The 23,538-nt window shown below is 35.6% G+C and overlaps 1 protein-coding gene and 1 long non-coding RNA gene across 4 annotated transcripts in view; both read left to right on the forward strand.

Moving 5' to 3' along the window:
- PKD (serine/threonine-protein kinase D3) overlaps positions 1 to 23,538 on the forward strand; it is a 63,778-nt gene that overhangs the window by 26,668 nt on the left and 13,572 nt on the right. For all 3 annotated transcript variants that reach the window (XM_073073493.1, XM_073073495.1, XM_073073494.1), the window contains exons 2-3: positions 21,451 to 21,610; positions 22,985 to 23,129. In XM_073073493.1, coding sequence (XP_072929594.1) covers positions 21,488 to 21,610; positions 22,985 to 23,129 — 268 coding nt within the window. In that variant the 5' untranslated portion in view covers positions 21,451 to 21,487. The remainder of the gene's footprint in view (positions 1 to 21,450; positions 21,611 to 22,984; positions 23,130 to 23,538) is intronic.
- LOC140742485 (uncharacterized) lies at positions 3,691 to 4,723 on the forward strand. The gene is made up of 2 exons (XR_012102284.1): positions 3,691 to 3,741; positions 3,857 to 4,723. It is a non-coding gene; the product is annotated as an uncharacterized LOC140742485 (long non-coding RNA).

Genomic DNA, 23,538 nt, shown 5'->3' on the forward strand with positions numbered 1-23,538 from the left:
GGTACAAGACGTGACAATATGGCTAGAGAATTCGACACGTACGAATTTGGCACGAGTTTTCCATCATAAGTAATACAAATAATACGCGTTCACCACCGCAGGTCGTTAATGTCGCAGTTATAAAATCACAGGTATTTCAAAGTTACGCCCTAATCGCCGTCGTGATTTTTTGCGACTCACGTGTATGTGATACGTAATTACGTATAATCCGCGTAAAACTGCTAGTCCGCTCTGAATCTCGTCGGCATAGCAAGTTGTATGACTACACTACAGTTTGGCGATAACTATAAGCCATAACGTATATTACTTTCTATTCAATTCTTCGTATCAATGGAAATTAGCAGAACCATAACGATTCGAACGATGAGACACCTACCTTATAATGCTAGCATGAAACAGTTCTTGCGCTTTGTTGAAAGGGTGTGGAAACTAGCTTATACGAGTATACAAAGAGGCCATATTAATCCCCAAGGAGCGGCAACTCACCTGTGTTTAACTTCACATCTGTAAACCAAAACAGGGACCTCCCTGTTCTGGTTTACAGATGTCCACGGGCAGCAACCATTTACCATATATTCTCATTTGCTACTTTATAAACAAAATATTTATTGCTTTAGGATTAAGAAAAACCCAAGTTTTGAACAAACAGGCCAAAGAAGAGCATTCATTATTTTTCTATTTGCAGAAAACCGCAATTAATATTGTACAAAACAAAATACCTAATACAATAGCAACTGTCTACGTGTAAATAGTAAAAAACCAGTTACCGCGTCGTTTATTTACGAAAAGTTGTAGCAAACTGTTAGGCCTCTAGGTTTTTTGCTACTTCCTCCAACGAACCGGTTCGCAACTGGTTTTGGGGTATTACACTCGTAAAACTGTGTAATAAGCGAATAATTTATTACATTTACCGTGCGCTACACCTCGGATAGCATCACATCTTTCAGTAGATACCTAATGTAAGAGGCGACTAAATTATACATTTTATGGGATGAGCTATGTATATTTCACAGGGAAACTTAATAACGTAATACTGTCACTAACGCTCTTTGTTAATAAACGTTCTATCCAATATTTTGCTTAAGAAATATTTAAATTGGACGAATTCTAGTAGGCAGAAAAGTCAAACGTGGAAGTTTGAGAGAACCCGTTATTATTAGTAACGGGCACAACAAAATTATTATGCGATCCTTGGTAGGCAAATATAGGATAGATCGATTTATCATTCATAGACGTGCAACACATAGTCAATAATTGCGATAGTTAGGGCAAAACTTTCCGTTTAGGTAAGTCCTGTCTAACAATTAATTTCTACTTTTATGGGCGGATGGATGAATTGTTATAACTGCTGATTTATCACAAATACTTTTGATGTTTTCATGGTTTTATTTTTTACTCATTGTTTTAAATTATTTCATTCGCTTGAGCGTTCAATGTTCTAATTCAGAGTTTTGTAGGTACATCTAAGGGAATAATATAAGTGTTGTACAGGATTGCTCTTGTGCCTGTGTGTGCTAGGCATTTTTTTTAAACTACTGGCCGTCCTGGACATTATTCAAACTTACATAATAAGTCTTAAGGTAATCTTCAGGAACAACGCATACGTAACCGATTTCCTGCAATACTCTTGTCATAAATTTAAACACGCGACAATTTTTTCCGCTATATTTTTAACAGAAAACAAATTACACTACACAATATGAACATGACGACTACGTATATAAATATGCAAATCTGGTCCTAAAACAAATCGGCCAAACGGGCAATCATTTGTTACTACAATATTTCCGGGCTTAACGATATAACGTAATCGTTATCAGAATTTGTAATATGAACACATTATCGAAATCAGTGACGACAATTATAGCTGCTACATTTGTTCGACGAAAAATAGGTCAATCAAAAATTAATCAAAATCCATAAAACGACGAAAACTGTCCAATTAACGATTTAAAAGTAAATATACGATAAGGTAGATAAACGAACCCTTTTTGCGTAACAAGTAATGACGCTTTTACGACGAAACAGGCTAAAGCAATTTCGACTACAAACAGTTTTTTTCGGTACGGCAAATTCCATCTAGGATTGCCGAAAATATTGCTGGATTACGGTCTTTATTAATAAATAATCAAAACAAAACGCTTCCAATGCCTCTATCATTAGTTAATTAACCATTTGCCAATATAATAATATAAGCTTGACCATTTACTGAAGTAGGCGCGCGTGTAGTAGACCATATCGATAAACAATTTCTATTTATTAATCTGACCAAGGCACAACATGGTGACCAATAGATAGTGTGAAATTTAACGAAATGCGATCATTTCATATACATTGTAGCTGCGACATCACATCATTATTAATACATTTTTCTATCTACACGCCAACAACTAGACATGCGAGTATTTGCTGGTTGTTCCTGTAGTTTCGGGACCATCATGGATCTTTGGTGTTGCTTGCCTGTCTTAAGGGCAGTACTTATGCTCGCCACACCGACTGGGACACCACGCTCGAAGGACGCCGGTTGTATCCCGTTGGAAATCCCAGAGCTCTCAACGTACCGCTGAGAACAATCACCGGGAACCATCCCGGTGATTTTCCTTGGTTTATAACTAAAAATCCCACATAACCGAGTATCGTTCTCGCGGCACCGGGTACCTTTTGACGGTTTCCCCCTTGTCAACAAACAATTAATAAATTAACGGCATTTGCTACTGCTGCAGCTACACATTGTATTGTATATAATTATATATTGTATAGAATTGTATACCACCTTAATATGATATGCGTTTTTCTTGGAAAACATTTCATAGATATGATTAAACCAAGCAACCAGCTTCTTACACAATCATATAAACATTGACTAGATTAAATTTAAGAAAATAAACATTAAGTTATATATAAATATTCGCTTTTGACCCCTCAACGATTGCAGCCTCGTGACCATATTATTTAACACTTTTGGCAAATCACTTTTTTGAAATTTCTAAATCAAGTGGGTTTAAAATATTTTGAGTTCCTTTAAAATGTTGGCATTCATTTACCTCCCTATATTATAATACAAAAGTAACTAAACTATTGATTTTCAAAAATAGTAGATTGGATATATATATACCTATATATATGCTTAGCATTAACAGTTGCTAGACAAAAATTATCTTGCTCTACGGTGGCGGCAATACTATGAACAACAACATAAATTTACTGTATGTATAAAAAGGTAAGAAGCTCCTATAAATTAATTATCATTAATTTTTACGTGGGACTTTCTTCCTGACACACGGTTCTACGCTCGCATGCGTGCTTCATCCAAACTCGGCAATACCTGCGTTTTCTTCGCGATCCTCATATAAGTAATAATTTCGGGTAAAGTATCTATACGACGATAAAATGCAATTGGTACGCTGACCAGATACACATACGGATACAAACCCAAATGTCAAAAACAAGTAACTCCAAACGCCTAAATAATTGACAAATATTTCTAATAAAATCAAACACCGCTGGTCGATCGCGTACAAAAATCGGATGCCTAAGCGGCGACAGATTAAAGTACTGCTTAAGCGTCAAACTAGGAATAACAGCAACTATCCTGTAGCAACTATCCCTCAGACCATAGTAGTCAACAGGCGTTCATCGTAATTATTGTTATTTTTTTACGCCAGAATTAAGTGCATCTGCGTCACCCTCCATACACAAGAGTAAGAGAAGATCTACTCCAGTTTTACATACATTATAGACGTAAGGCAACATTTTATTCATTTTCAGTATGTATATAATTATTTTCGATAGAACCTTTATTTCTCCATTCCTGAGGCACAATAGCCAGTTTTAAGCTTTGCTCTGTTTGTTTTAGTATACTTATCCGACGCGTTCAGTTCCTCAGTCCACACATGGCAAGGGCCACTTGTCATTTGGTAGACTGCATCTTTACTCTGCCCGTTTTCTACTTCTATAATAAAAAAGCTACAATTTAATCCTTATGTTTATGAGATTCTCGTATGTGCTAAAATCTACAGAGCGTGCGTATCACGTATATGATACCCACATTATCGGGAACAAATTTATGTTTCCATACATAATCAGTTGCAAGTGTATCAGTGTTACACTGATTGAGTACTCTCTGACCCCGGGGTGTGCGATTCGTATGTAACTATACGGAACTATGCAGCTTTGGACACTGGCTCAGATGAACCAAACAGGGTCAACAGCAAAAAAACATTTATGTGTTTCAAACGAAATTGAAGGGCGAGCAGTGAGCTTAGTAGTTAGAAACTCCATCTCTCATTCGGGGGGGATTAAAAATTAATTATCACTTTAAACGGCGAAGGAAAAAATGGCCAGGAAACCTGCACGCCTGAGAATTCTCAAAACAACAGCGTGATGGATTAAATTGGAATGCCTCAGATAATATGTCTTTGTTGTTATTAGGCAGAAATAGGTGGCTGGTTGACATTATGTGTTACTTAATAACTTAACTTATAATGTTTTATAGAAAACGAATCAATATTTGACATCTTTATACCTCAGCAAATAGAATAGGTACCTTGGCAATCGCATGGCAAGATAATCGCTTGTATCACAGAGCTCGCAGCCAAACGTACATAAACACAAGTAAACCATTCAATGTGCTAATATTAGGTAGATTTTTATATATATAGATTATATATTTTAATTTGTGATTATATGTTTTTTTAAATAAACCGAATTAATAAATTTGAGATTGAGATCTAGAATTTTTGACTATGTCGCATTACACCAACCTAACACTATACAAAAATAAAACGTTATAAATAAACAAAGTGTGAAAATGACATAAGTAAAAGACTTGATAAAAGCGTTGTATTACTGAACATCGACTCTGCGAATCCAATTTACTGTTATACTTTTATTTTTACACACGAGCATTGCTGTTATACTCTTATTTATTCTAATCTATTAAGTGGCTTTGAATCTGTTAAAAATAAAATTAAAGCTTTCGCTTATTTCTACTGAAATGAAGCGCTTTGTTTCTGTAAAGGCTAATTTTTAAAATTGCCTAATTGATTTTACGGGATTACCAGATCTGTCATTTATCTACTGAAATATATTTATAAAATATAGGTGCTTGTGCAAAAATCCAAAAGCAAACGGTAGAAACTTGCATTTAATGAAATTTTTTCTAATCGGTAGCTCTATGTAATTGTAAGTTCTGGATTGGATTTTGGATGGTGTTCCCAAGCTTGCAACGCAAGATATGCTATGCTTATTTTTAAAACGTGCTACAATCATTAAACCTGGTCAGAGGGTTTCAAATCATTGGTAAAATCTGCCAGTCTGATTAATTGCTAAACTACATATTATAATAGGTATATAACCATGAAGGCGAACTATCCATATTCTATCAGTAGCTTAGTAGAGCACGTCCCTGGCCTATACTCATTTATCCTAGAGACATTTAAGCCCAGCATAGCATCCGATTTCTAACAAAAATGTTTCTTACTTCCTTTTCCTTACTTCCTCAACCAGGAAATGTCAACGTCAATGTTTAGTATAAATTTGTTTAATAACAAACCGTGACCTTACGGCATTCTAAATAGCCGGTGGAATAACTAGAGCACGCTGGGATAAAAGTGATAAAAATTATCTCGCCGGTCACCAGGGGTCAGCGGTTGACGTTATTTTAATTTATCGCATACGATAATAATGCACTGATTTTTGTGCAGGTATTTATGATTAAAAATGCTGTTCTTAACCTACTTTTTTATTTTATTTCAATTGCAAATGAGTATAGGCATACTTATCTCATCGCAGACAACCTGATCGTATGTGAGAACTACCGTAATCGTAACTAACTCCATATAGGTCCTACCACTTCTACCTAAAGCCGATCATAGATACTTCACAAAGTAAGTCAAGCAACATCCACAACCTTCCATGAAAACGCAAAAGCTGTTTCACGCTACCAATCGGTGTGTCGCAGATATCTCCCCGGTCAAACCACACTTTTTCTACTAAAATTTATTAAATTCAAGCAGCACTTGAGCTTATAGTTTACTCGATGGTGAGGTACTGCCGCTTAAGCCTACCCAAATAAGATTGGAGCCTACCTAAGCATAACTATTGAGTTATTCGCCAAGTGCAAGGAAAATACAATGAAAAATCCTAGTGTTTTTATATCAGCATGTTATGTATTGCCGTCGCGCTAACTGTTGTGTCTCTACAGAGACAATTAAACACGTGTGATTATTATAATCAAGAGATATTTAATTACAGCAGAGCGATATAATAAAGCTGAAAATAAAAGGTTGTGATGGTGTCGTAGTCATGTTCTTATAAACAAGTATATCCCACTGCCACTGTAGTTAAATCTAAATTCATCATTTACATTCGGACGGCAGTCGAACCCGAATACGCACAACGTGTTCGTAGACCGTATAAAGCAGAGTCACGTCGTCGCTTGGACATTTGCATCTCCAGGGAACTTGCCGATACACCGTTGCGTTTAAAGAAGGGTTCCGGTTACGCCTTTTCAATAACCCCTCATTTCACATCAATCAAAGGAGACCTCAGAACAACATCATTAACATCAAGTTTAAACTTAGTACCCATATGAATAAACAAACAAAATTTACTTCTTTGTATAATAATATCTCTATAAATAACTTACGAGTAGTCACAAATATGCTAAAATGGTTTGATGAATATTTACGTATTTAGAATTTGATATTTGCCTTTCAAATGCCATGTAGGTATTTTAAATACGTAACATATATGTATGTATGTCTTTAGTATTGCTATACGTTTGTCTGTAGACATACAGATTTTTCATAAGGTATTTCACTTTCGAAGCCCGCGAAAATGTCATATTCATTTAATAATATTATTTAACGAATTAACATTATTATTATACATTTATTGTAAATCAAGGCAGAGGTTTAAAATAAAAGTTAATAATATTTACGTTTATTTTAAGGTTCTTACAGCCCTTAACGTTTCATCGTTATATTGGTTGCCGTCTTATCAGTATACTCGTATTTAACATTGATTAATATATTTATGCAGCACGTATACAAAAGCAGCGATAGCCTAGAGGTAAATTCTGAATATTGTTTGAGGGGTCCGAGGTTCCAAATCCCAAGCACGCACTGATTTTTCAAAGTTATGTGCGTATTAGAAAAAAATAATCAAACGGTGAAGGAAAACATCGTACCTGCACACCTGAGAGATTTTATAAAAAAAAACTCAAAGGTGTGTGAAGTCTACCAATACGCAGTTGGCCCGCGCGGTGGTTTATGGCCTGATCCTTCTCATTCGAGAGGAGACCCGTACCCATTAGTGGGACAATAATGGGTAGACGATGATGAATATATTTATTAAATAATCTCAGGTATATTCTCTTCTAATATAAACTTACTTCCATATTTGGTTGTAATTTATTAGACACATTCATTTCAAATAAGCCAAACGAACTAACTCCAAATCTAAATACAAGTCGCATTATTATAAATTAGAATGTAGTTTAAAACGTGCCACACTTTTGTCCAAATGATAAAAATGTTTACCCGTCATCAAAAACTGCATTTACGTCAGAGCATACGATTCAGAGTTCTGCCAGGCCATGGTCATATGACGGGTACGCTTGCAACTGCCGACTCAGCGCGTGACGTGAAAATTTCGAATACCAGGCACGGACTTCACGAAGTTATGTGCGCTTTAGAAATTAAATTAAATATGTAACGATTAAATATGTACAGGAGTAACATTAAATTTTAAAATTTTCAAATATTTTTTCTGTCACTGTAATCTTTCAAACGTCTAATAATAATTAGATTCCCAAAATAAAAGTAAATGTTTAGTCTCCCTTATCTTAGGAAAGTAACAATGCATCTATCTTTATTAATCTTTATCTTGTTCGTTGTTATTCCTACCTTATAATTGGTAAAGCGTCACAATGTTATAGGTTGTCTGACCTTTCTAGTACGAAAATACCTTTTAACACTGTTATCGTTATACGGGGTTAACTCTATCTCCGAAACCCAAACATTGTTGCACTGTTGTTGTGAGCGTCTGTAGACAGTAGTTACTGTACACACTGGTAGATTACGAGTATCTTCTGAATCTTGTATTATTTTCTCGAAGATATGCTGCGAAGACTAAGGAAAATTGATTTACACATGTGCAAATAAGTACTGCAATATGAATATAATGAATTCATTGTGTTCGCATTGAAATTATTAAACAATAGATTTTGTGGCGATCATCTTAGTCTTCAGGAGCTGTAATGCACCTGCTTACATCGGCTTCAGAATCCCTGTTCAAAATACAGTTGCTATGCCACGAGAACCATGATTTTTGGCTCTGGAACATTCATAAGTGATACAATTCTTGAGTGCCGCTGTTTCGCGCCGTAAGTCTTTATTAAAAAAGCTGACCTGCTAACCTCCAGTAAGATCTAAGAGGCACACGTGGGCGGAGTCACATGCGACAGCTCCTACATTTCTATGACAATCTAATCAGCTGATGTATTTGTGCAAAACAAAGCCTACGTCACCGCGGCGTGTGTCTTGGAAGGGCGGGCCGATAACGTGTTTACATGTTAGTACACACGGTTAAACAACTCCACACATGTCCCCGTAATCGCATTGCTTATTGACCATTTCTATTATCAATGAGATAAGCTTATTTTATTGTAAGCTTGTTTGTACTCGCGATCCTTGCATCTTTTGTGAATCAGACAATGCGTGCTTAACGATTTTGCATATGAAACCTTATGCAAAATCGTTAAGCCATAAGTATGCATTACTTAATTACTTTAATTTCCGCTATAAATAATTAATCTATCCAAAGTTTTGCCTACCAAAGATCAATTTTTGATAATGGCTTAATAGCAGAAGTTATAACATTTGTCGATTAATCTGTTGTTTGTCTTTGGGTGATGGAAAGTATATGAGTACCAAATTACAACTCAATTGGTACTAATTATTGTACAGTAATTTCGTAGCAAATTGGCAACAGACGAACGAACAGATACACTAGTGATCCTATAAAGGTTACGTTCTTCATATTTTTGTAGGGAAACCTAAAAAGTAAAAGTACCTCACTTACTGGCTGATAATCGCAGAGCCTAAACTATTAGAAGGTAGTAGAAACTTTTGTGATTCAACTCCAAAGGCACTAGCGTCACACCTATTTCTGCTCATAACGGCAGTGTTAGGCGAAGCCATTAAATGGCTTGAACGGATGTCAATGATTTAATGCTGTCATGGTGTAATTTACGCGGAACAATGCGGACATGTGCAGATAAGTGGTGCAAAAACACAAAATCGAATAAAAAATGCGGAGAAATATCGTTGCATTCGTAAATGATCTAAAAACTACATTTTTTTATATTTTCAAACACAAAAATAGGTGACCGTGACAATTTCGATTGTCAAAACTGGTTACATTTTCTTGACAGGAGTGAGTAATCTTTACTAATCTATGATTTAGTCAATAATTTACTTCTCGGTAATGCTTCGTATCTTTATTTATAGCACATCTTTCCTCCTTGAAATCATTTATAACTGTTTCTATGTAATATTATTTGATTATGGTAATCGTCATCTCATTTGAATTATGTTAATGTTATAAATAATATAAATATAGAGTCAGATTTCCTGTGACTGTTACGAAAAAAATATTGTCGAAACGGTGTATTTTAAATGTTTACACGGTTACATGCGTCATATCGATTCTAATGATAAAAAGTTTTTTTTAGTTAGTATAATAAATTATTCTTAAAAATTACAAATTACCAATTCGGACTTGGACACAGTGGCGATATGATATAAGAGTTGAACAAATGATTCAAGATGAAGTACCATTTTAAATGCTTTATGAGGTTCTGTGCAATGTAGCAATGTAGATCTATACTAATATTGTTCTCGTAGAAAAAAGCAAATGGAAATAAAATTAAATTGTGAATAAATTAATTTCAATAAATAAGTATCCTCTGGGATAACAGCGATGAACAACGTATCTGTAAGTGACGTCACAATGAAATCGAAACTCACACTCCCCCAGTCATGGTGTGCCTCAATGTCGAATGACGTTAGCTCACTTGATTGCCGTGAAAAAACTTGCTTAGAAAATTCCACCAACCAAATACATGTTTGTGAGTAGAGATTAAGGCACCGATTAGCGGCGGCTTACACGTGTACGCTGAACGTTGAACATAATTCAAAGTCAAGTGCAGGATGACGGCCAGCGGGCGGCGTCGCGGCCGTCAACTTAATTTGTTCTCCGTTTAGTTACTTAACACCCGGCCTGGCACCAGGTCAGTTATACCACTAGTTTAACCTCCTTTATGTAGTTCAATATCAAAGTTGATGTTGAATATTTTCAATACGAGGGTACACATGTACTTAATCAATCATTTTTATAAAATTGGTGTAGCAAACGAGTTTGCAGTCTACCTGATGGTAGAGATCACTGCTGCCCGTAGATATCTACGACCGTCTATATAGAACGGATTTATATGAAAACGATCACAGATGCGTTACCACTTTCGAGAACTAAGATGGTCGTCTCATATGTGAGTCAGTCTCATATGTAGTAATATTAACAGAATATAATTTAGGTCATAATTACTTTAGATGGTACGCTGCTAGTTTTTTTTTATTATTTCTCCGGAAATAAATTTCACCACTGGTCTTGTGTTGCCAGAGATGAAGAGGACTCGCGTCGACGACTAACCTCGTCCTCACGGCCGCACTGCCCGATCCACGTGTCAGTTGCTACATTGCAGCTTAAGTATCAAGATAGTATGTTACATGCTAGTATATTTTGAAAAATCTATATTTAACCTATGACAATACACGATTTGAATACTCGTAATTTTGTTCCATTGTCCTCATCAGGATTGTCAGGATTAACGACTTTCCTTGTGCTATTTTGACGTGATTTTTTATACTACAATAACTTAAGTTTGCAAGTTAGTTTTTTCTTCTTTAGCGTAAAAGTAAATTACTACGTTTCCTGTACAAAATTTAAAACCTATGCGTCTGCTAGAAGTGGGTAGGGTACTTTAGAATTCGATGAACGGTGAGTGAGTCAGTGACAAAATTAAGGAATTCATAAGTACATTCAAATTGATCGTGATTTGAGTTCACTGGAAATTCAGACTTCTATATAGTTTAATCGACAACGAAGTTAAAGTTAAACATAGAGAAGGGGTAAAAACAATTCTAAATGGCGAGGCACCACCGTTCTCTTGAGTTCAATAGATAATTTACCTTTGCGAATGCTTGGTAGATTACGAAGGTGCTCACAAGTTGGTTTTAACATGCTATTACTCGTGGCCTCGGTCCACGTGAAACCAATAAATCTAATAATATCTATCTTCTACCTTTGACATATTCATTGATATCTGCCGGATTTGCTCCAAGGCATAATGCCATGTGCCTTTCGTTTATATAATAAAAGTGATTCAGACATATATATAGACCATTATGTTACCTACGTGATAGTGTATTGGAGAAAACTCAAAGTGGCAGAGTAATTGTAAAGGTGATATGCGAAATCAATTATGAATGAAATTTTTAATAAGTACTGAATTGAAATCAATTGAAATAAAAGGTATCGAAATACTAAGTATATTATAAGAAGATGCATTTTTTTATTTTTCTATATATACTGACCCGGCAAACGTTGTGTTGCCATATAAATAAAAAAAATTAAGAGTGAACAACCCTTATCACTTAGGGGTATGAAAATAGGTAGTAGCCGATTCTCAGACCTACTAAATATGCATATAAAATTTGGTGGAAATCGGTAAAGCCGTTTCGGAGAGGTATGGTAACTAACATTGTGACACGAGAATTTTATATATAAGATTATTTAAGATAAGGTGTTTAATTAATGGCGCCGAAGCCGTTATTGTACCTTATAGCTATTCTATGAAACCAATGTAATTACTATTGAAATTTAATAACATCGCTCAGCACATCAATAAATTATCCATGTGGAGTAGAACGAGTAAATCAATAAAGCAATAAAACATGTTTTATCGGTGGTCGTGTGTAGTTCAGGCGAGGAGCTACTGGCAATCAGTTGCACTTGCCACAAACAAGTCCGCCACGTGGCGACAGATGCACTCGGAAGCAAACACAATACATCTTGAGGAATAATATGATATGCTCTTAGTGTAAGCGGTTGAATTTTCTTTTTATTAACACCTATAGTCGGTGACTGTCGTCAGCGGCCCTCAACGCCTGCCTAACTAACTGTAACCTATATATTTATGAATGTAGTAGGTAAAAAATATACGGAAAAACGATCAGATATGTCTTACATTAGTTAATCCCGTCAGTAATAATAAACTTCAAACAAAATTCCAAATTAGGCAATTAGATTCAATACCCAGAAATATCATTAATTCTCAAAGTTCGTGAAGCAAAAATTGCTTAAGATTGATTTTATTTATTGCAAAAGAGCGTAAATTAGTCCGTGGTCAAAAAACTCTGGATAATTTCAGCTGCTTTTGAAAATCTTTGACACTCATAACCATCACACACAATCATACATTAGGTATTGCTGTAAAATAGAATAAAAAGTACCTACAAGTAAGAGGAAAAAGGAACGGCGCGAAGGAAATTCAAAGGAAATCAACATCTCAACAAAAACGCACTTAACAACACTAAGAGTCTTACTACATATTTTGTTATAACTTTGTTTCCAATAGACACTGACGACGATGAAGATAGTACATATTATGGCTTATAAATGGTTTAATATTAGTTAATGTTTCAATAGAATTTTCTTACATAATTAAATAAAAACAAAAATTACATATCTACATACAAACGTTCGAAATACATTACTTTTTGCAGAGTCGAGTAATAAACAAGGAGTATAATAGTTCTTTAAGCCAATAAATTTTCAACATAATATGTAAACAGAAAAGAGGATATATAGTCGCTTCCTCGTCCGCTCCTCCTATGATTGGGCGTTACCTTACGGCCCTGGACTTCATGAGGGCGACTTCCTTATCTTATCGGAGGCCTCCACGTGCACCCTTTGTTTACGAGAGGTTCGCCACTGCGACCCACTGCCCTGCTCCTCTTTATGATCAACGATTTCCGTATTTTATGATGGAAAGTTGGTCAGTGCCCTTTGCTTTGACTTACCAATAATAGTTAGAAAAAATCATTTTTACAGTCTTTTTCTTATAGGTATGTGAAAAAAATAGAAAATCAAAGTGTTTAAAACGTCCGTGGTTCGACTCCAGAGGCGCCACCGCGATACTTACGCCCGCCTTAACAACAGTGTTACCGATGCTATATCCTGATATGAAAGTTGAAACTTTTTGTTATATAGTCCACCACACTGCTATACTCAATCTCTTCGCTATTTTATGCACTACCTTAATCCTGTTCTGAGTGCAAACATTGGTTTGCATGACGCATGTCACATTTGATAATATATTGAAACACGAGCCAACATGGGATAATATGGGATAAATATTTCTTATGAAAACGCATAAGTGTTTTCAAACCAAAAAAACAAATTCAGGCAGCACTCAGCTCGCCCAAATCGGTAACCTTTGTTGAATAAAATTGCTCCTAAATTATTAGAAGCGTTCTCGTTTAGGGACTTTTTGTTGGGATATTTTGAGAACTCTTTAGATCTAAAACGTGCCTGGTTACGAGTACAATGTAAACTGCCCTCGTGTTTTCCCCGAAAGCCGCGACACGTGGCCTGCCGGCCCAGCACACGGGTGGTAGTTCCGCGAAACGCCGCTCCCGACACGGGTCTCGCAAAGGAGTGGGTGTCGCAAATTTGCTTCTGACATGCGTTCAACTGAACCTAATCGCCCACGTGCAGGCTAAAATGACGACTAGGTATAAAACAAAAAGTATTCTCTGCATAATTCTGAGTCATGTTCTTAAGACGTTTTTATTAAATCGCTTTAAAAAAGCACAAGTAATTATCAAGTAAAGTAAAAATCTTAATGTACCACGTTTACAGAACAGCGTAAAAGTAATATAATTATAGATGAACTATTGCATCATCAATTAAAATAAGCTTAATGTTTCTCGCTTAAATAGTTTTTTAAATTATTTTTAGCTCATTATAAAAGACGTGGTAACATTCAGTTTCAAATGCGTTGCTATATCTCTTCATTGAAAAACACTAAACACAAAATTGTTAAACTCTGATATGCTAAGGTCATGTACTAAGAATATTTTTGTATTACAAACAGCATTATTTAATAAAAGTCTCTATCTTAGAATAAATTAAGGAGTATTTTGCAACCACCGTCATATTTACCTATAATTACAAGAGAACAAAAACCGGCGACACGTGTACGAAATTACATCGGGCTAGTAATTTCCAAGATATATTCTTACAAAAAATTAATAAATATGTAAATAGACAATTGACACGCATTGGCGTCATTTGCAAAAAAATCGCCAAAGTATCTTACGAGTATGTTGTCGTTATGTTACATTTGGGTTTAAATTATGTAAGAAAATTTGTTCTCAAATTATGATCTATTTTCGCTACTATGTTCATTTTGAGACCATAATTGTTCTTACATTTTTTGTGCGACGAATTGTTTGCCTGGTAAAGTGAGAAAACGATTTGCATCCCTTTTTCTAGATGGCGACCGAGGGTCCAGAGTTGCGACCCCATGAATTTGAATTTAGCTTGACATCCAAAAAGTAAATATTTTTATAGTATTGTTTGTATTAAGATCGTCCACAGATAAATTCAGAAATCAATTGTGATTGGTACGTATGATTATACGTACAATTAATATATTTACCGTATGATATATCAGCGCCGTACCTGTATTTAAATTAGCTTGTGAATGAAAAAATGATTAAAAAAACATAGATACCCCCGCGCTATTTACTTCCTCGAAATCTAACAGACAAAAAAACCTAAAATAACTTATGTGTATATAGTGTATGTGTAATTAGTTAATTACACCTTACATATATTATGTACACACGTTTCTGTACGTTAAAAAGACTTTAGGTTTATGGTCAATTTATCCTGTTGCCTAATGTTTTGCTTACCGTAACTCTAAATTTCGGTCGAAATTTGCTGCAATGTAATTCAAGTTCAATTCATTTCGTTACATTTTGTTCATTAAACACGCCAATTTGGACTACTTACTCTACTATAAAAACTGGCTCCATGGACTAATCACAATCAGCGAAACGATTATCAGCAATCAATGCCCCATGCACATCCCTTCTGTTGACACGCAAGTCATCGACCCAGTACACGTGCTCGGTGTGGTCACCAGCTGACGTCACAGACCCGAGTCGTTCACCTTGCACGGGCTGCCAGCAAGTGGACGAAATATTGGCCTGCAAATGTTGCCAATTCGCATTAGGCAGGATTAATATTAGCATAATTAATATAACACTTTCTACATTCATGGCCCTTGACAAGGATATCCTGTATCGTAAGTGTTTTACACACAAAGACTAACACAGAACCCTAGAACAGATATTTATTTTTGATACAAAGATCAAATCGGAACGGTGAACACTGACCACTAATTAACCTTAATATCATGCGAGTCGTTAATGAACTTTGAACCGGGACAATCTGATTTTCCCAACTTAACACAATATAACCCGCGGGAGCAGGATAAGCTTAAATTAGTTCCCACTTTATGTGCCCTGCAAGAAGCAGCAGCTTTTCAGCATTCAATCGTACAAAATCCTTATAGACCGGAAAACAATTGGTACCGCGGCCTCAGAAATAGTTTCGCTTTGAAGAAGAAACTGCGCAAGAAATCTTATAATTGGGAACCTTTGGAAAATACGCAAGCGTAACCGCAATTTTCATTGCGATGTTATTTTTTTATTGTGGTAGATATAAAATTATTTTTTGTTGGACGTCAAAAATCGTTAGACGTTAAAAATCAAAATGTTAAGAAATCATTTTTTTCGATGGCATTGATTTGGATGAAAATCTCCACTTAAAAGTACGCAAATAGATCAGTTCTAGCTTGTATTTAAATACTTATAATTTAATGCTTGCGGTTTACCGGTCGGCAGTCAATTGTAACCGCAAAAAAATTATAAACATACTAATTGGGTTGGGGAAATCTACATGCCCAAGAGTTCTGCAAAAAAATCTCAAAAACGTGTAAAGTGTACTAATCTGCACTCGACATTCTGATAGGAGATGTATACACAACAATAATTAATTGATGATTGCGAAAACTATGAAGCAAATTAACCATGATATTGCAATTCGATATCCCTGCTCAGTCGTCACTTCTTAAGGTGCTAAAACAAAAGTAGCGTGCGTGAAATGAACGCCTGGATAAAATCAGCGAAATCACGGTGACATTGATGACCCGTCCGGTAACCGTAATAACGCGTGTTGAGTTAAAGCTCTTAAAATTTTGCCATTTACGGATGGTTATTTGCATGGGTATACCCAAATTTGGTTACAAATTATAATAATTATAATGTTACAGATACTATTAATAAAAATCAATAGGGTACATTATGGTTTATAGTGATCAGGTTAAACACCGTTTAACAAACAATAACGCAAAACAAAGAAATATCTCTCACACCCAGTTCAAAAAAAAATCCAAACACCGCCAGACATTTAGCATGTCTGCAAAAGCAATCAATCCTCGTTGGGCCGGCGGCTGGCCGTTGCCCTCTAAGCTCAGCAGTCCAGACGAAGTCTTGCAAGCGCCTGCCGCTGCCTAATCCCCGTATCAGGTGGCGCTGCAACTCCGAACTCTGAACTGAATTACTTACTTATACTAGATTTTCACGGAACTTGCAGGCAACACTGTTGCTAATCGGAGATTGCCCTGTCTGCGCGCTGCATGAATGGTGGCTTAGATTGTTGCTAATCGAGTATTGCCCTCTATGGGCTTACGTGTTAGTTTGTTGCAAATGGGGATTTGTTGCTTCGTAGTAGGTGAGGTAATCCTATTGTATAGTCTTGTTACAGTGATGACTGAAAAGTTAAAAGAAGTGTAGGAGTTAGGTATAACAACCGTAGCGGTAATCTTTATGATTTTTTTCATATCACAACTAGATATCCTGCAAAAACGTTTTCCAAAAAATTATCGGTATCTTTGATAATAACATAGTAATTACGCGTCTGAGAGCAATCGACGGAGCGTCTTAATTTATTTTGTACGAAAATAACGATAAAAACTTAACACACTAATTAGTAATGAATGACTAATACCAACTTAAGTTTATTTCGTTCACTCGTTGCTACTATGCGCATGTACCACAAGTTGTTGACACGGCGCGAAGTGCAAATGCAAACTCCTAAAGGTCGCTTGTAAGTTGTTCGAAACACGTGTAAATATAATCATCGTGCAAACATGATCATTTCTTCCGTACATTTTTTGTGACCAAAGTAACAAAGAGATTTTACTGAAGACGGACTTGATGCTATAATGCACTTTGAACCAGTCGACCTTGATAATGTTCAACGAAATAATGCATTTACCGAGAAAGTAAAAGAAGGAGGAAAAGTAACGTAAATAAGAGCACACCATAAACTACATGGATTATTTTATATTATTAAACTTACATCAAAAATATTTTTAAGACATTAAATATAAGTTTTTTTAATATTGCTCTTAAAAATACAACCAGGAGCTTCCTTATGACATGTCAGATGTCCATATATCCTACCAAATTACCAATTGGTAAGTAGTACACGTTGCCGTACTTAAACACTACAATTGTTCAATTGCAGCACCCATGGATGCCATCAAGGGAAGTAGTATAGTGTACAAAACTGACAATCAAAATTATGGACTGTCGCATATGCATGACACGATTTAACTGGAAATGTAGTAGCTTCCGACCCATTTGAACCCTGAACACATGTTCGTAACCTTAGACCGCAAATAACAATAACTTAACCCTAACCCGTGTAGTTTAATTATATTTTAGTGATTGCTTTATTGATTGGAAGGTTTATTTATGTGTCATTACTAAAAGAAGATCCATTATCGAGGTACGAGTCAATAACAAGATTATTTAATTGGCGTTTGATAATCCGAATGACCGCTGTTTTGTTTTGGAGAAAGCAGCCGAGAAATGTACATAACACGTCAGTTACAGCTTAAGGGCAAATGGTTTATGACTTATTTGCTATCCTTACAAAACATTCAAGTTTATCAGTGCATTATTTGTACATATTACGTACGTACGAATATTAATAACAAATTCGTTTATTGAACTTAATTACTACTACCTCTGTGGTAAAAATGTCGAAGATAAAATAATAATTACTTAATTACGATAAGCAGTTTAAACTTTTGTCTTTTTTCGGTTTGGTGTATGTACTTATAGTCGTCACAATTTAATAGGCTCATTTTGACACATGGCATCGCTACGGCACTAAGCATGCGATATACAAAATCGATAACCAAAGAAACCAATTTTTACGACAAATCGATTACAATCCCACATCGTATTGTATAGACTACTTAATATTTTGTTAACAGAATATTTGTTTAATATCTGTCTAAATCATCTAAAGATTTAATAAAAAGCAGAAAAGAAAATAATTTCGTAACTTAAAGATTTAATCATTTTAGAAGATTAAATAAAGTTTAAAAGTGAATCGATTATGGTTTCTTCCGAATGGTTTGAAGCCGCACGCTGTAGCCGGAAATGAGCGTAAACTTTCAAATTACTTCCGACTGATATAATATTGCAACGACGCCCTATGACATTTTTTTAGATGTAGGATAAATTTGTTTCTTGACACATTTAACTGAATTAAAATTACACATTTTAATTCAGTTAAATGTGTCAATACGATTTACAAATTTTATCAATTATTCATGTTTGCAAATTATTGTGTTATTGTATATTTAGAAATATTTGACTTCCCTATTACGTGTCATACCTTCATACAAAAATAGTTCAAAACTTTAATGACATTAGGATGGCATGTGTCCCAGACGGTGCGGTGAACGATAAGCTCACCTGGGCGGAGCCCGACGGGGCAATGCGCTAAGAGGACTCCCGTTGCGTTCCTTTGGACATCCCGGAGTCCTCTACACAGCGCTGAGGACGGCCACCGGGGGGGTTTTAGCGCGGTTAGAGTCCCACATAACCCTGTGTCGCTCCCAAGGCATCGGGTACCTTTTGAAGGTTTCCCCCTCGTCAACAAAAAAAAAAAAGGATGGCATGTGTCAAAATGGGCCTATTGAATTGTGACGACTATTGGACGTTTACATTGCCTTCAAAGGAGATGTTTCAAAATGTATGGGCTCCCGGCCACCTTTTGTACACTATACTAAAAACTAAGAAAACATGCAAAGAACAATTCGTGGGGGTTAATTTGCTTCAAATCATGTTCGTTTAATTGTTTAAAAACAATAATTTACACTTAAACTTGCAACACAACAGTGGAAAAACATCATGGCGGTAGTGATTACCGTAATAATGACATCTGTCATTCTATTTTAACTTACTATATACATTATATACTTTTTAATATATTTTTTACGCGAATGGGCGTATTGTATGTATATAAATATTGTATTGTATGTATTGAGAAACAATACCTATATTTGATATACATTAATTATATTTACTTTCATAAATCTTGACTTAAAACAAACATACCAAAATATGTACTTCTATACCAATTTATTTTAGTTAAAACATTTAAGTGTGTAAATAAAACAAGTTTAAGTGCCTACACATTTAGATAATATTTTATTTATTCTTTACTTAGATACATTATTTATTCATTTGCAATATCTTCCCTTATAAATATTTTCATCCAATTATGTAGCAGGTTCTGTAATATCCCGTGACGAGCCCAGTTCAAACATCAAACAGTGGTCATAATGTGAGCGCAGCTTCCTACGAGGACGGTTCGTTGCCCGGCGATGTAGTTGCAATAATAACCGATTATTTTGTCATCCCAAGAATGTCTTTGTCTTGCTATTGTAATTATCTAAAAAAAGAAAAAAATGTAAAAAGATTAGCTTCTCTAGTTTAAAAGTATTAACAATAATTTCACGATTAATACAACTAACTGATGTATATTTTACCTGATGATATTGAATCCTTGTCAACACAATCCACAGCGATCGCACGAAAATCGCAAGTCCATAAAACAAAAGCTGGGTAAACAAGTAAGGTAGAATCAGTCCAAAATCGTAAGCAGCACAGTGCAAAAACATATTCAGGATTGAAATGAAATCTTCTCATCAGTACATATTTATTCAACGTTTACATTAGATTCCACCAGTATATAATATGTATATATCCACTTTTACACATATCAAATTGACAACTTCTTCTTTTTTAATTTGACATGTCACTTACATCCATAGATAAGTATGCTTACATCTATAAAACCAGATACTATTTAAAAGGTGGTTTTGTTAATTATTATAAATAATTAATTAAATTCAGAAATAATGACCGGATACCCAAAACAAAAGCCAGATTGTAAAGTACTAAGGTAACAATAACTTTACGACTAAAACAGCGAAATACAGAATTACCGACATCCAAAGAGTATAGTAACCTATGTGTGGGGTACTCATAGGTTCCCTGACCGACATCGACAGTTTTGAAAACTTGACATTGACAGTATTCCGCCATATTTAATATTTCAATGAGAAATGTTTATTTTAAATATTTTTAAACAGGAATACTTTAGGTTATCAAAATATATGTGTATTTTTCTTCAATTATACAAATTATTCGTGTTTTTTAGATATAGTGTACATGAGATGGCCGAAAATGAAACATCTCCTTTGAGTAGGCGTTATTATCTGCAAGTTTTTTCTTTAAGTAAACTTTAAGTGATCACCTCGAATAAAAATTGCGTAAAAACAATATTTTCAAAAAAGACATTTCTGTCATAACAACAGTTCATCAGTACCAAGTAATGACTCATGACTTTAGCTGTCTGTTTCTCGAAGTCTGGAAAGATATCTTAATCTCCAGACACATGTTGAACTTGAGCATAATTATCACCAAAAAAACTTGTTTTCATTGATAGCGTCTAGATTATATAAGAAAAACCAACCGGATCCACGTGTAAGCTAAAATTCCCCGACACAACATTTTGTAAATAGAAGCCTCCCAAACACTTCAGGTAATCGCTAAAACAACTGAAACTATTTTGACGGGACTTTTACTGGCAGTTATGGTCCGCGCCAACCTGCTAGTCCGCTCCGAATATAGAAACGAGTCGCGTTGCAATAGCAAATTGTAGATATGAGCGGAAAGAAGACGGCGTAGGTACCCCCGCACCGCGCGGACCAGTGTTATATGGAGTAACTTAAAATAGTTTATTTTAGAATAAGAGTTAGAGTTGCTAATACGAGTACTTACATTTTTAAACGCGGGCGATACCATGGGGCACAGCTCGTCCATTACAAACACTTGCTCTTGCCATTGTAACAGTTTTTGAGTTGTTGCGTTTGTTGCGCAGGTGAAGAGCGGTGCGGTGGTGAGTGAGCGGCGCGGGCATGGAGGACGAGGTGACGTTCCTGTTCCAGCTGGGCGTGCTGCGCGACGTCGCCTCCGCGCCCGCGCACCGCCTCACGCTCGCGCACCTCAAGGAGCTCGCCGTCAAGTTCGTGCACGAGAAGGTATACTACCATATCATCTAGTACCGCGTTTCCCAACCTATGGTCCGCGGACCCCTGGGGGTCCGCGAGTATATGTATGGGGGTCCGCGGTGTCATCTCTGGACCATACATAAATCGCTAATTAAATGCAAAAAGGCCACTTTACTGCTTTTTTCAACCACATACGTGAAACGGCATTCTCTATTCTTGTTTATACAAAAAACAAATACAGAAACAGATTACACGTAGAATTTGATTTGAGATTACAGCTTAGTAGCAACATCAACTCGAATATCCCTGATTTAGTTGCAAAAAAGCAACACCAACCTTCACATTATTATTTTTTTTCATATTCTTCATAAACAGTTCTAATTCCTTACCTTCTGTATTTGTTTTTGTTTGTATCTGTAATAACTAAAATAAATATCTAATAAGTTTTTTTTTTGCTGTTTATTTTATAAAGAGGGTCCGTGAAAACTGTGCTCGATTTCCTAAGCGGCCGTGGACTCAAAAAGGCTGGAAGACGCTGATCTAGTAGTAGATCAATAAATCAACAGCAATACCGTTACACCTTTTTCATGTAAAAATAACAGTATCGAATGATTTTGTTTTGGAATTAAAACACAGAATCATCAGATAAACCTTTAGTAGCAACGTTGAGTTCATTTAATTTTATAATATGTAGCTAAACCTTTTTGTTTACTTGGAAGTGGACAACTTAACACAAGAATCTGAATATCAGATAGAGTGTATCTCTTTTTGCTATTTGTCTATTTGTATTTCACAACCATATGTTACTAAGGAAAATTTATCATAGCGCGTCATTATATCATAGACATCGTCTTGCACGTAATATATTTTTTTATTGCTAAAATAACGAATTGTCAAGGACATAAATATTGTTCTTTAATCCCAGTAGTCAATCTATAATTACAATTTTTATTTAAGTATGAGTAAAATTACATTTGAGTACATAGATAAGTATAGATATCTCACCACCTTGTAATTGAAGGAAGCGATTAAATGGCTTAAACGACTGACAATCCTGTCAGCCATTTAATGGCTGTCATGATGTAATTTAGTGCAGAACAATGCCGACATGCGCAGTTAAGTGTTGCAAAAACACGAAATCGAAGAAAAAGTGCAGAGAAATAACGTTTCATTCGTAAATGATCTAAAAAGTACATTTTTTCAATATTTTTCAAACACGAAAATATGTGACAGTGACAACTTCAATTGTCAAAACTGGTTACATTTTCTTGGTTGGAGTGAGTATTCTTTGATATGTTTGAGTAAATGTTTATTTCACAAGATGTGTCCAAGACATGTGGGTAAGTATAAAAAAGTTCCATGACACTGAAACAATTAACGTTACATGATTGTTATTTACTTCAGATCCCAGACAACGGGCTGAACCGTCTGTCGGATCGGATCCTGCTGTTCCGGCACGACTACTGCTCGCCGAACGTGCTGCAGCTCATCAACGCCGCCACCGACGTCACCGACGAGACCCTCGTTGAGATCGTGCTCACAGCTAACCGTGAGTCTTCAATCAGTCCTAACGCGAACAAGATTTATTCTGATGTAAATTTTAGTGAAAACTCAAGTACTCATACAATTAAAGAACTGTTGTCAATATCGATATGCGATATCGATGGTAGCGAAGACGCAATAGTTTTAGAAAACTTATTAAATGTTCGGCGATAAAATGATTTAGAAATCAATTATTAAAAAAGTATGGCCCGTAGGATCGATGCAAATCCTCTAACCGTAAGCGAAGCCGCGGGTAACAGCTAGTTTTATTATAAGCCCTTTCAGAGGTGTTGAATATCTATCAATCTGCAGTTGACCTGCGCAATGGACTGTTGGCTTAAAATCTTCTAATTGTGAGAAGTGACTTATGTAAAGTGCGGAGAAATATCGTTTCATTCGTAAATGATCTAAAAACT

Source organism: Epargyreus clarus, unplaced genomic scaffold (assembly GCF_041222505.1).
Source record: "Epargyreus clarus isolate Ecla_fem2 unplaced genomic scaffold, WU_Ecla_fem_2.2 ptg000006l, whole genome shotgun sequence".
NCBI lineage: Eukaryota > Metazoa > Arthropoda > Insecta > Lepidoptera > Hesperiidae > Epargyreus > Epargyreus clarus.